This window comes from Bombina bombina, chromosome 6 (genome assembly GCF_027579735.1).
Source record: "Bombina bombina isolate aBomBom1 chromosome 6, aBomBom1.pri, whole genome shotgun sequence".
Classification (NCBI taxonomy): domain Eukaryota; kingdom Metazoa; phylum Chordata; class Amphibia; order Anura; family Bombinatoridae; genus Bombina; species Bombina bombina.
This window is the reverse complement of record NC_069504.1, coordinates 1,145,818,009-1,145,834,009: the sequence shown is the minus strand read 5'-3', so window position 1 is coordinate 1,145,834,009 and position 16,001 is coordinate 1,145,818,009. Positions and strand designations below refer to the sequence as shown.

The 16,001-nt window shown below is 41.6% G+C and overlaps 1 protein-coding gene across 2 annotated transcripts in view; it reads left to right on the top strand.

Annotated features, from left to right (window-relative positions):
* Positions 1–16,001, top strand: part of PLEKHA5 (pleckstrin homology domain containing A5) — a 1,264,477-nt gene that overhangs the window by 853,096 nt on the left and 395,380 nt on the right. For both annotated transcript variants that reach the window (XM_053719122.1, XM_053719123.1), the window contains exon 12: positions 10,810–10,881. In XM_053719122.1, the coding sequence (XP_053575097.1) occupies positions 10,810–10,881 (72 nt within the window). The remainder of the gene's footprint in view (positions 1–10,809; positions 10,882–16,001) is intronic.

Below are 16,001 nucleotides of genomic sequence, written 5' to 3'. Positions count from 1 at the left end.
AGTGATCTCTAGGGTACTACATAATACCTCTCATTAAGTGATCTCTAGGGTACTACATAATAATACCTCTCAGAAAGTGATCTCTAGGGCACTACATAATAATACCTCTCAGGAAGTGATCTCTAGCGCACCACATAATAATACCTCTCAGGATGTGATCTCTAGGGCACTACATAATAATACCTCTCAGGAAGTGATCTCTAGGGTACTACATAATACCTCTCATTAAGTGATCTCTAGCGCACTACATAATAATACCTCTCAGGAAGTGATCTCTAGGGCACTACATAATAATACCTCTCAGAAAGTGATATCTAGCGCACTACACAATACCTCTCATTAAGTGATCTCTAGCGCACTACATAATAATACCTCTCGGGAAGTGATCTCTAGGGCACTACATAATACCTCTCAGGAAGTGATCTCTAGGGCACTACATAATAATACCTCTCAGGAAGTGATCTCTAGGGCACTACATAATAACTCTCAGGAAGTGATCTCTAGGGTACTACATAATAATACCTCTCAGGAAGTGATCTCTAGGGCACTACATAATAATACCTCTCAGGAAGTGATCTCTAGGGTACTACATAATAATACCTCTCAGGAAGTGATCTCTAGGGTACTACATAATAATACCTCTCAGGAAGTGATCTCTAGGGTACTACATAATACCTCTCATTAAGTGATCTCTAGCGCACTACATAATAATACCTCTCAGGAAGTGATCTCTAGGGCACTACATAATAATACCTCTCAGAAAGTGATCTCTAGCGCACTACATAATACCTCTCAGGAAGTGATCTCTAGGGCACTACATAATAATACCTCTCAGGAAGTGATCTATAGAGCACTACATAATAATACCTCTCAGGAAGGGATCTCTAGGGCACTACATAATAATACCTCTCAGGAAGTGATCTCTAGAGCACTACATAATACCTCTCAGGAAGTGATCTCTAGGGCACTACATAATAATACCTCTCAGGAAGTGATCTCTAGAGCACTACATAATACCTCTCAGGAAGGGATCTCTAGGGCACTACATAATAATACCTCTCAGGAAGTGATCTCTAGAGCACTACATAATACCTCTCAGGAAGTGATCTCTAGGGCACTACATAATAATACCTCTCAGGAAGTGATCTATAGAGCACTACATAATAATACCTCTCAGGAAGTGATCTCTAGGGCACTACATAATAATACCTCTCAGGAAGTGATCTCTAGAGCACTACATAATACCTCTCAGGAAGTGATCTCTAGGGCACTACCTAATAATACCTCTCAGGAAGTGATCTCTAAGACACTACATAATACCTCTCAGGAAGTGATCTCTAGAGCACTACATAATAATACCTCTCAGGAAGTGATCTCTAGGGCACTACATGATAATACCTCTCAGGAAGTGATCTCTAGGGCACTACATAATAATACCTCTCAGGAAGTGATCTCTAGGGCACTACATAATAATACCTCTCAGGAAGTGATCTCTAGGGCACTACATAATAATACCTCTCGGGAAGTGATCTCTAGGGCACTACATAATAATACCTCTCAGGAAGTGATCTCTAGGGCACTACATAATACCTCTCAGGAAGTGATCTCTAGGGCACTACATAATAATACCTCTCAGGAAGTGATCTCTAGGGCACTACATAATAGCTCTCAGGAAGTGATCTCTAGGGCACTACTTAATACCTCTCAGGAAGTGATCTCTAGGGCACTACATAATACCTCTCAGGAAGTAATCTCTAGGGCACTACATAATAATACCTCTCAGGAAGTGATCTCTAGAGCACTACATAATAATACCTCTCAGGAAGTGATCTCTAGGGCACTACATAATAATACCTCTCAGGAAGTGATCTCTAGGGCACTACATAATAATACCTCTCAGGAAGTGATCTCTAGGGCACTACATAATAATACCTCTCAGAAACTGATCTCTAGGGCACTACATAATAATACCTCTCAGGAAGTGATCTCTAGGGCACTACATAATAATACCTCTCAGGAAGTGATCTCTAGGGCACTACATAATAATACCTCTCAGGAAGTGATCTCTAGAGCACTACATAATAATACCTCTCAGGAAGTGATCTCTAGGGCACTACATAATAATACCTCTCAGGAAGTGATCTCTAGCGCACTACATAATAATACCTCTCAGGAAGTGATCTCTAGGGCACTACATAATAATACCTCTCAGGAAGTGATCTCTAGGGCACTACATAATAATACCTCTCAGGAAGTGATCTCTAGGGCACTACATAATAATACCTCTCAGGAAGTGATCTCTATGGCACTACATAATAATACCTCTCAGGAAGTGATCTCTAGGGCACTACATAATAATACCTCTCAGGAAGTGATCTCTAGAGCACTACATAATACCTCTCAGGAAGTGATCTCTAGGGCACTACATAATAATACCTCTCAGGAAGTAATCTCTAGGGCACTACATAATACCTCTCAGGAAGTGATCTCTAGCGCACTACATAAATACCTCTCAGGAAGTGATACTCTAGGGCACTACCATAATAAACCTCTCAGGACAGTGATCTCTAGGGCACTACATAATACCTCTCAGGAACGTGATCTCTAGGCGCACTACATAATATACCTCTCAGAAACTGATCTCTTGGGCACTACATAATAATACCTCTCAGGAAGTGATCTCTAGGGCACTACATAATAATACCTCTCAGGAAGTGATCTCTGGGGCACTACATAATAATACCTCTCAGGAAGTGATCTCTAGGGCACTACATAATAATACCTCTCACGGAAGTGCATCTCTAGCGGCACTACATAATAAGACCTCTCTGGATGTGATCTCTAGGGCACTACATAATAACTACCTCTCAGGAAGTGATCTCATAGGGCACTACATAATAATACCCTCTCAGGGAGTGATCTCAAGGGCACTACATAATACCTCTCAGGGAAGTGATCTCTAGGGCACTACTATAATACCTCTCAGAAGTGATCTCTAGTGCACTACATAATAATACCTTTCGGGAAAGTGATCTCTAGGGCACTACATAATACCTCTCAGGAAGTGATCTCTAGAGCACTACATGTTAATAATACCTCTCAGGAAGTGATCTCTAGGGACACTACAATAATACCTCTCAAGGAAGTGATCTCTAGGGCACTACATATAATACCTCTCAGGAAGTGATCTCTAGGGCACTACATAATAATACCTCTCGGGAAGCTGATCTCTAGGGACACTACATAATACCTCTCAGGAAGTGATCTCTAAGGGCACCAACATATAATTACCTCTCAGGAAGGGATCTCTAGGGCACCTACATAATAATACCTCTCAGGAAGTGGATCTCTAGGGCACTACATAATAACTCTCAGGAAGTGATCTCTAGGGCACTACATAATAATACCTCTCAGAAAGTGATCTCTAGGCGACTACTTAATAATACCTCTCAGGAAGTGGATCTCTAGGGCACTACATAATAATACCTCTCAGAATTGATCTCTAGGGCACTACATTAATACCTCTCAGGAAGTTGATCTCTAGGGGCTCTACATAATACCTCTCCAGGAAGTGATCTCTAGGGCACTACATAATAATACCTCTCAGGAAGTGATCTCTAGGGCACTACATATTAATACCTCTCAGGAAGTGATCTCTAGGGCACTAATAATACCTCTCAGGAAGTGATCTCTAAGGCACTACATAATAATACCTCTCAGGAAGTGATCTCTAGCGCACTACATAATAATACCTCTCAGGAAGTGATCTCTAGGGCACTACATAATATACCTCTCAGGAAGTGATCTCTAGGGCACTACATAATACCTCTCAGGAAGTGATCTCTAGGGCACTACATAATAATACCTCTCAGGAAGTGATCTCTAGGGCACTGCATAATAATACCTCTCAGGAAGTGATCTCTAGGGACTACATAATAATACCTCTCAGGAAGTGATCTCTAAGGCACTACATAATACCTCTCAGGGAAGTGATCTCTAGGGCAACTACATAATAATACCTCTCAGGAAGTGATCTCTAGGGCACTACATAATAACCTCTCAGGGAAGTGATCTCTAGGGCACTACATAATACCTCTCAGGAAGTGATCTCTTGGGGCACTACATAATAATACCTCTCAGGAAGTGATCTCTAGGGCACTACATAATAATACCTCTCAGGAAGTGATCTCTAGGGCACTACATAATAATAACTCTCAGGAAGTGATCTCTAGGGCACTACATATAATACCTCTCAGGAAGTGATCTCTAGGGCACTACATAATAAACTCTCAGGAAGTGATCTCTAGGGCACTACATAATAATACCTCTCAGGATGTGATCTCTAGGGCACTACATAATAATACCTCTCAGGAAGTGATCTCTAGGGCACTACATAATAATACCTCTCAGGAAGTGATCTCTAGGGCACTACATAATAATACCTCTCAGGAAGTGATCTCTAGGGCACTACATAAATACCTCTCAGGAAGTGATCTCTAGGGCACTACATAATAATACCTCTCAGGAAGTGATCTCTAGGGCACTACATAATAATACCTCTCAGGAAGTGATCTCTAGGGCACTACATAATAATACCTCTCAGGAAGTGATCTCTAGGGCACTACATAATACCTCTCAGGAAGTGATCTCTAGGGCACTACATAATAATACCTCTCAGGAAGTGATCTCTAGGGCACTACATAATAATACCTCTCAGGAAGTGATCTCTAGGGCACTACATAATAATACCTCTCAGGAAGTGATCTCTAGGGCTACTACATATAATACCTCTCAGGAAGTGATCTCTAGGGCACTACATAATAATACCTCTCAGGAAGTGATCTCTAGGGCACTACATAATACCTCTCAGGAAGTGATCTCTAGGGCACTACATAATAATACCTCTCAGGAAGTGATCTCTAGGCACTACATAATAATACCTCTCAGGAAGTGATCTCTAGGTCACTACATAATAATACCTCTCATGAAGTGATCTCTAGGCACTACATAATAATACCTCTCAGGAAGTGATCTCTAGGGCACTACATAATAATACCTCTCAGAAGTGATCTCTAGGGCACTACATAATAATACCTCTCAGGAAGTGATCTCTAGGGCACTACATAATAATACCTCTCAGGAAGTGATCTCTAGGGCACTACATAATAATACCTCTCAGGAAGTGATCTCTAGGGCACTACATAATACCTCTCAGGAAGTGATCTCTAGGGCACTACATAATAACTCTCAGGAAGTGATCTCTAGGGCACTACATAATAATACCTCTCCGGAAGTGATCTCTAGGGCACTACATAATAATACCTCTCAGGAAGTGATCTCTAGGGCACTACATAATAATACCTCTCAGGAAGTGATCTCTAGGGCACTACATAATAATACCTCTCAGGAAGTGATCTCTAGGGCACTACATAATAATACCTCTCAGGAAGTGATCTCTAGGGCACTACATAATAATACCTCTCAGGAAGTGATCTCTAGGGCACTACATAATAATACCTCTCAGGAAGTGATCTCTAGGGCACTACATAATAATACCTCTCAGGAAGTGATCTCTAGGGCACTACATATAATACCTCTCAGGAAGTGATCTCTAGGGCACTACATAATAATACCTCTCAGGAAGTGATCTCTAGGGCACTACAATAATACCTCTCAGGAAGTGATCTCTAGGGCACTACATATAATACCTCTCAGGAAGTGATCTCTAGGGCACTACATAATAATACCTCTCAGGAAGTGATCTCTAGGGCACTACATAATAATACCTCTCAGGAAGTGATCTCTAGGGCACTACATAATAATACCTCTCAGGAAGTGATCTCTAGGGCACTACATAATAATACCTCTCAGGAAGTGATCTCTAGGGCACTACATAATACCTCTCAGGAAGTGATCTCTAGGGCACTACATAATAATACCTCTCAGAAGTATCTCTAGGGCACTACATAATAGCTCTCATTAAGTAGATCTCTAGGGCAACTACTAATAATACCTCTCAGGATGTGATCTCTCGGCACTACATAATAATACCTCTAAGGATGTAATCTCTAAGAGCATCTCATGAATAATACCTCTCAGGAAGTGATCTCTAGAGCACTACATAATAATACCTCTCAAGGCAGTGACTCTCTAGCGCACTACATAATAATACCTCTCAGAGAAGTGATCTCTAGGGCATAACATAATAATACCTCTCAGGAAGTGATCTCTAGTGGCAATACATAATAATACACTCTCAGAAAGTGATCTCTAGGGCACTACATAATAATACCTCTCATTAAGTGATCTCTATGGCCACTACTTATAATACCTCTCAGGAAAGTGATCTCTAGGGCACTACATAATAATACCTCTCAGGAAGTGATCTCTAGGGCACTACATAATAATACCTCTCAGGAAGTGATCTCTAGGGCACTACATAATAATACCTCTCAGGAAGTAATCTCTAGGGCACTACATAATACCTCTCAGGAAGTGATCTCTAGCGCACTACATAATACCTCTCAGGAAGTGATCTCTAGGGCACTACATAATAATACCTCTCAGGAAGTGATCTCTAGGGCACTACATAATAATACCTCTCAGGAAGTGATCTCTAGGGCACTACATAATAATACCTCTCAGAAACTGATCTCTGGGGCACTACATAATAATACCTCTCAGGAAGTGATCTCTAGGGCACTACATAATAATACCTCTCAGGAAGTGATCTCTGGGGCACTACATAATAATACCTCTCAGGAAGTGATCTCTAGGGCACTACATAATAATACCTCTCAGGAAGTGATCTCTAGGGCACTACATAATAATACCTCTCAGGAAGTGATCTCTAGGGCACTACATAATAATACCTCTCAGGAAGTGATCTCTAGGGCACTACATAATAATACCTCTCAGGGAGTGATCTCAAGGGCACTACATAATACCTCTCAGGAAGTGATCTCTAGGGCACTACATAATACCTCTCAGGAAGTGATCTCTAGGGCACTACATAATAATACCTTTCGGGAAGTGATCTCTAGGGCACTACATAATACCTCTCAGGAAGTGATCTCTAGAGCACTACATGTTAATACCTCTCAGGAAGTGATCTCTAGGGCACTACATAATACCTCTCAGGAAGTGATCTCTAGGGCACTACATAATACCTCTCAGGAAGTGATCTCTAGGGCACTACATAATAATACCTCTCGGGAAGTGATCTCTAGGGCACTACATAATACCTCTCAGGAAGTGATCTCTAAGGCACCACATAATAATACCTCTCAGGAAGGGATCTCTAGGGCACCACATAATAATACCTCTCAGGAAGTGATCTCTAGGGCACTACATAATAACTCTCAGGAAGTGATCTCTAGGGCACTACATAATAATACCTCTCAGAAAGTGATCTCTAGGGCACTACTTAATAATACCTCTCAGGAAGTGATCTCTAGGGCACTACATAATAATACCTCTCAGGAAGTGATCTCTAGGGCACTACATAATACCTCTCAGGAAGTGATCTCTAGGGCACTACATAATACCTCTCAGGAAGTGATCTCTAGGGCACTACATAATAATACCTCTCAGGAAGTGATCTCTAGGGCACTACATAATAATACCTCTCAGGAAGTGATCTCTAGGGCACTACATAATAATACCTCTCAGGAAGTGATCTCTAAGGCACTACATAATAATACCTCTCAGGAAGTGATCTCTAGCGCACTACATAATAATACCTCTCAGGAAGTGATCTCTAGGGCACTACATAATACCTCTCAGGAAGTGATCTCTAGGGCACTACATAATACCTCTCAGGAAGTGATCTCTAGGGCACTACATAATAATACCTCTCAGGAAGTGATCTCTAGGGCACTGCATAATAATACCTCTCAGGAAGTGATCTCTAGGGCACTACATAATAATACCTCTCAGGAAGTGATCTCTAAGGCACTACATAATACCTCTCAGGAAGTGATCTCTAGAGCACTACATAATAATACCTCTCAGGAAGTGATCTCTAGGGCACTACATAATAACTCTCAGGAAGTGATCTCTAGGGCACTACATAATACCTCTCAGGAAGTGATCTCTGGGGCACTACATAATAATACCTCTCAGGAAGTGATCTCTAGGGCACTACATAATAATACCTCTCAGGAAGTGATCTCTAGGGCACTACATAATAATAACTCTCAGGAAGTGATCTCTAGGGCACTACATAATAATACCTCTCAGGAAGTGATCTCTAGGGCACTACATAATAACTCTCAGGAAGTGATCTCTAGGGCACTACATAATAATACCTCTCAGGATGTGATCTCTAGGGCACTACATAATAATACCTCTCAGGAAGTGATCTCTAGGGCACTACATAATACCTCTCAGGAAGTGATCTCTAGGGCACTACATAATACCTCTCAGGAAGTGATCTCTAGGGCACTACATAATACCTCTCAGGAAGTGATCTCTAGGGCACTACATAATAATACCTCTCAGGAAGTGATCTCTAGGGCACTACATAATAATACCTCTCAGGATGTGATCTCTAGGGCACTACATAATAATACCTCTCAGGAAGTGATCTCTAGGGCACTACATAATACCTCTCAGGAAGTGATCTCTAGGGCACTACATAATAATACCTCTCAGGAAGTGATCTCTAGGGCACTACATAATAATAACTCTCAGGAAGTGATCTCTAGGGCACTACATAATAATACCTCTCAGGAAGTGATCTCTAGGGCACTACATAATAATACCTCTCAGGAAGTGATCTCTAGGGCACTACATAATAATACCTCTCAGGAAGTGATCTCTAGGGCACCACATAATACCTCTCAGGAAGTGATCTCTAAGGCACTACATAATAATACCTCTCAGGAAGTGATCTCTAAGGCACTACATAATAATACCTCTCAGGAAGTGATCTCTAGGGCACTACATAATAATACCTCTCAGGAAGTGATCTCTAGCGCACTACATAATACCTCTCAGAAAGTGATCTCTAAGGCACTACTTAATACCTCTCAGGAAGTGATCTCTAGGGCACTACATAATACCTCTCAGGAAGTGATCTCTAAGGCACTACATAATAATACCTCTCAGGAAGTGATCTCTAGGGCACTACATAATAATACCTCTCAGGAAGTGATCTCTAGGGCACTACATAATACCTCTCAGGAAGTGATCTCTAGGGCACTACATAATAATACCTCTCAGGAAGTGATCTCTAGAGCACTACATAATAATACCTCTCAGGAAGTGATCTCTAGAGCACTACATAATAATACCTCTCAGGAAGTGATCTCTAGGGCACTACATAATAATACCTCTCAGGAAGTGATCTCTAGGGCACTACATAATAATTCCTCTCAGGAAGTGATCTCTAGGGCACTACATAATAATACCTCTCAGGAAGTGATCTCTAGGGCACTACATAATACCTCTCAGGATGTGATCTCTAGGGTACTACATAATAATACCTCTCAGGAAGTGATCTCTAGGGCACTACATAATAATACCTCTCAGGAAGTGATCTCTAAGGCACTACATAATAATACCTCTCAGGAAGTGATCTCTAGGGCACTACATAATAATACCTCTCAGGAAGTGATCTCTAGGGCACTACATAATACCTCTCAGGAAGTGATCTCTAGGGCACTACATAATAATACCTCTCAGGAAGTGATCTCTAGGGCACTACATAATAATACCTCTCAGGAAGTGATCTCTAGGGCACTACATAATAATACCTCTCAGGAAGTGATCTCTAAGGCACTACATAATACCTCTCAGGAAGTGATCTCTAGGGCACTACATAATAATACCTCTCAGGAAGTGATCTCTAGGGCACTACATAATACCTCTCAGGAAGTGATCTCTAGGGCACTACATAATAATACCTCTCGGGAAGTGATCTCTAGGGCACTACATAATAATACCTCTCAGGAAGTGATCTCTAGGGCACTACATAATAATACCTCTCATTAAGTGATCTCTAGGGCACTACATAATAATACCTCTCAGGAAGTGATCTCTAGAGCACTACATAATAATACCTCTCATTAAGTGATCTCTAGCGCACTACATAATAATACCTCTCACAAAATGAATGAAGTTGTACTAGTTACTTAAATATAATTAATCTGATGTTGACAGATGACAAGAATCAGCTATGCTTAATTCCTATTACTATTAATAATAAAAGGAATCCCAGCACCTGAGTCTTAGAATGCTTTCATTTATTTATAAACATTTTTTTAAATAACTTTAGAGAGCATAAGTCAGGGAGTTCACATACTCCTCTTCACACATCAGTGAATTATTGTATTAAATGTAAAGGAATAGCAGTGCTCTCACTGTATAACTGTAAAGGAATAGCGGTGCTGTCACTGTATAAATGTAAAGGAATAGCGGTGCTGTCACTGTATAAATGTATGCTATATTATAAGTATCGGTTATTTGTGGCGCGCCAACAGATTCCGCAGCACTAGTTTATTTTGAGTATTTTTTGAAGTGGTTGGAGCTGATACCAGCAGAGATTTTGCCATAGCGTATTACATTATATTCAGTCCTGGCTTTCCCTAGATATGTCACCATGTACTTCTATGTTATTGTATTTACTTCCTAGGTAGGTCCCATGCACACGAGCAGCCGTTTGCCTTATGACAATTACAATGTGCTTGTGCATCACAGTAAAGCTGGTTTATCCCCTGACTTTTCTGCAAGTGCAGTAAGTGGTCAGCATGATGCACAATCACAAGGAGCTTAACATTTACTGTGTGACATCTTGTGTTTCTGCAGCCCGACAGAAGGTCAATGCCAGCAGGACTGACACTGCAGCCAGTTACCCCGCAAGGTCTTCAAGGCAAATCTGTGAGTGCCTCTCCTCCCCCAGTCTCTTCGTAGAAATGCAGAATTCTTTTTCTTTTTTTTAAAGGGACATGAAACCCAGTTTTTTTCTTTCATTTTTTAGACAGAGAATACCGTTTTAATCAGCTAATTTGCCTTCTCTTGGTATCCTTTGTTGAAGAAGCAGCAAGCCACTACTGGGAGCTAGCTGAATGCTTTAGGTGAGCCAATAACATGAGGCATATCCGTGTAGCCACCGATCCGCAGCTCCTGATCCTACCTAGGTATCCTTTTGAACACAGTTTACCAAGATAGCAAAACAAAGTTGATAATAGAAGCAAATTGGAAAGTGCTCTTTCTGAATCTGAAAGAAAAAAATGTGTTTCATGTAAATATAAAATACTTAGCTGATGGCCCCACCCTTACCATATGACCGAGTCTCTGACTGTAAGGGTGGCACAGTTCCCTTATGTATTGTTACTGTCTTCACCGTACATAAATAACTGACTTCTGAATGTGCCGCATGGAAATCGTACTAAGCACACGTCAGATCATGTGAAAGTAATGATAAATTCATATGTTATTAGAGTTATACACTAAATGATCCTATTTATTGCAGATCCACAGACAAAACAAATAAAACTATACTTAGTGCAAAAATAATATAACCATGTCTGACGTTGTCCGGACGTTTTACTGCTGATATTGCAGTAAAATAAACTATCTCCATGTGAACTTTACACACTGAATGTTAGTGTTTCTGTCTCACAAAGTAATATATGATTGTTTATTCAGTTAAAGACAACTCACACACAGTATGTTACACTGTCACTGACTCACCCACAGTATGTTACACTGTCACAGACTCACACACGATATGTTACACTGTCACTGACTCACACACTGTATGTTACACTGTCACTGACTCACACACTGTATGTTACACTGTCACTGACTCACACACTGTATGTTACACTGTCACAGACTCACACACTGTATGTTACACTGTCACTGACTCACACACTGTATGTTACACTGTCACTGACTCACACACTGTATGTTACACTGTCACAGACTCACACACTGTATGTTACTCTCTTACCGACTCACACACTGTATGTTACACTGTCACTGACTCACACACTGTATGTTAAACTGTCACGGACTCACATACTGTATGTTACACTGTCACAGACTCACACACAGTATGTTACTCTCTTACCGACTCACACATTGTATGTTACACTGTCACTGACTCACACACTGTATGTTACACTGTCACTGACTCACACACTGTATGTTACACTGTCACAGACTCACACACGATATGTTACACTGTCACTGACTCACACACTGTATGTTACACTGTCACTGACTCACACACTGTATGTTACACTGTCACTGACTCACACACTGTATGTTACACTGTCACTGACACACACACTGTATGTTACACTGTCACTGACTCACACACTGTATGTTACACTGTCACAGACTCACACACTGTATGTTACACTGTCACAGACTCACACACTGTATGTTACACTGTCACTGACTCACACACTGTATGTTACACTGTCACTGACACACACACTGTATGTTACACTGTCACTGACTCACACACTGTATGTTACACTGTCACAGACTCACACACTGTATGTTACACTGTCACTGACTCACACATGATATGTTACACTGTCACAGACTCACACACAGTATTTCTTCTGTTATGTGTGATCAGTCCACGGGTCATCATTACTTCTGGGATATAACTCCTCCCCAACAGGAAATGCAAGAGGATTCACCCAGCAGAGCTGCATATAGCTCCTCCCCTCTACGTCAGTCCCAGTCATTCTCTTGCACCCAACGACTAGATAGGATGTGTGAGAGGACTATGGTGATTATACTTAGTTTTTATGACTTCAATCAAAAGTTTGTTATTTTAAAATAGCACCGGAGCGTGTTATTACTTCTCTGGCAGAGTTTGAGGAAGAATCTGACAGAGATTTTTTACTATGATTTTAACCGGAGTCGTTAAGATCATATTGCTGTTCTCGACCATCTGAGGGAGGTAAAGGCTTCAGATCAGGGGACAGCGGGCAGATGAATCTGCATTGAGGTATGTGGCAGTTTTTATTTTCTGAATGGAATTGATGAGAAAAGCCTGCCATACCGTTAAAATGACATGTATGTATACACTTCAGTATTCTGGGGATGGTATTTCACCGGAACTACTGTGTTAAAGGTCACTAATCCTTTTAATAACTATTCTCATGTTAAACGTTTTTGCTGGAATGTAGAATCGTTTACATTGCTGAGGTACTGTGTGAATAAATATTTGGGCATTATTTTCCACTTGGCAGTTTTTTGCTTTAATTGTGACAGTTTCGTTTCTCTTCACTGCTGTGTGGGAGAGGGAGGGGCCGTTTTTGGCGCTCTTTGCTACGCATCAAAAAATTCCAGTCAGCTACTTTTATATTTCCTGCATGATCCGGTTCATCTCTGACAGATCTCAGGGGTCTTCAAACTTCTTTGAAGGGAGGTAAATTCTCTCAGCAGAGCTGTGAGAATTCTTATAGTGACTGTGTATAAAAAACGTTGTTTTGGTTTCTTATGTACAAATTTAATTAGTGTTGTTTTTTACTAATGGGAACAAACCTTTGCTAAAAGTTGGGTTGTTTTAAAGTTTGATGCAATAACTGTTTTTCAGTTCATTATTTCAACTGTCATTTAATCGTTAGTACCTCTTTGAGGCACAGTGCGTTTTTTTTTTTTTTTTTTTTTTGCTAAAAAAGATTATAACCAAGTTGTAAGTTTTTTTGCTAGTGTGTTAAACATGTCTGACTCAGAGGAAGATATCTGTGTCATTTGTTCCAATGCCAAGGTGGAGCCCAATAGAAATTTATGTACTAACTGTATTGATGCTACTTTAAATAAAAGTCAATCTGTACAATGTGAACAAATTTCACCAAACAGCGAGGGGAGAGTTATGCCGACTAACTCGCCTCACGCGACAGTACCTGCATCTCCCGCCAGGGAGGTGCGTGATATTTTGGCGCCCAGTACATCTGGGCGGCCATTACAGATAACATTACAAGATATGGCTACTGTTATGACTGAAGTTTTGTCTAAATTACCTGAACTAAGAGGCAAGCGTGATCACTCTGGGGTGAGAACAGAGTGCGCTGACAATGCTAGGGCCATGTCTGATACTGCGTCACAGCTCGCAGAGCATGAGGACGGAGAGCTTCATTCTGTGGGTGACGGTTCTGATCCAAACAGATTGGACTCAGATATTTCAAATTTTAAATTTAAATTGGAGAACCTCCGTGTACTACTAGGGGAGGTCTTAGCAGCTCTCAACGATTGTAACACTGTTGCAATACCAGAGAAACTGTGTAGGTTGGATAAATACTTTGCGGTACCGGCGAGTACTGACGTTTTTCCTATACCTAAGAGACTAACTGAAATTGTTACTAAGGAGTGGGATAGACCCGGTGTGCCGTTCTCACCCCCTCCAATATTTAGAAAGATGTTTCCAATAGACGCCACCACTCGGGACTTATGGTAAGACCGCGAGGGATTTCGGTAGCTCCGTACCTAGACGACATTCTAATACAAGCTTCAAGCTTTCAAACTGCCAAGTCTCATACAGAGTTAGTTCTGGCATTTCTAAGGTCGCATGGATGGAAAGTGAACGAAAAGAAGAGTTCTCTCTTTCCTCTCACAAGAGTTCCATTCTTGGGGACTCTTATAGATTCTGTAGAAATGAAGATTTACCTGACAGAAGACAGGTTAACAAAACTTCAAAATGCATGCCGCGTCCTTCATTCCATTCAACACCCGTCAGTAGCTCAATGCATGGAGGTGATCGGCTTAATGGTAGCGGCAATGGACATAGTACCCTTTGCACGCCTACACCTCAGACCGCTGCAATTATGCATGCTAAGTCAGTGGAATGGGGATTACTCAGATTTGTCCCCTACTCTGAATTTGAATCAAGAGACCAGAAATTCTCTTCTATGGTGGCTTCATCGGCCACACCTGTCCAGGGGGATGCCATTCAGCAGGCCAGACTGGACAATTGTAACAACAGACGCCAGCCTACTAGGTTGGGGCGCTGTCTGGAATTCTCTGAAGGCTCAGGGACTATGGAATCAGGAGGAGAGTCTCCTTCCAATAAACATTCTGGAATTGAGAGCAGTTCTCAATGCCCTTCTGGCTTGGCCCCAGTTAATAACTCGGGGGTTCATCAGGTTTCAGTCGGACAACATCACGACTGTAGCTTACATCAACCATCAGGGAGGGACAAGAAGCTCCCTAGCAATGATGGAAGTATCAAAGATAATTCGCTGGGCAGAGTCTCACTCTTGCCACCTGTCAGCAATCCACATCCCGGGAGTGGAGAACTGGGAGGCGGATTTCTTGAGTCGCCAGACTCTTCATCCGGGGGAGTGGGAACTTCATCCGGAGGTCTTTGCCCAAATACTTCGACGTTGGGGCAAACCAGAGATAGATCTCATGGCGTCTCGCCAGAACGCCAAACTTCCTCGCTACGGGTCCAGATCCAGGGATCCGGGAGCAGTTCTGATAGATGCTTTGACAGCACCTTGGAACTTCAGGATGGCTTATGTGTTTCCACCCTTCCCGCTGCTTCCTCGATTGATTGCCAAAATCAAACAGGAGAGAGCATCAGTAATTCTAATAGCACCTGCTTGGCCACGCAGGACTTGGTATGCAGATCTAGTGGACATGTCATCCTGTCCGCCTTGGTCTCTACCTCTAAGACAGGACCTTCTGATACAGGGTCCATTCAAACATCAAAATCTAACTTCTCTGAAGCTGACTGCTTGGAAATTGAACGCTTGATTTTATCAAAACGTGGTTTTTCTGAGTCGGTTATTGATACCCTGATTCAGGCTAGGAAGCCTGTTACCAGAAGGATTTACCATAAAATATGGCGGAAATACCTATACTGGTGCGAATCCAAAGGTTACTCCTGGAGTAAGGTTAGGATCGCTAGGATATTGTCTTTTCTACAAGAAGGTTTAGAAAAGGGTTTATCAGCTAGTTCATTAAAGGGACAGATTTCAGCTCTGTCCATCTTGTTACACAGACGTCTGTCAGAAAATCCAGACGTCCAG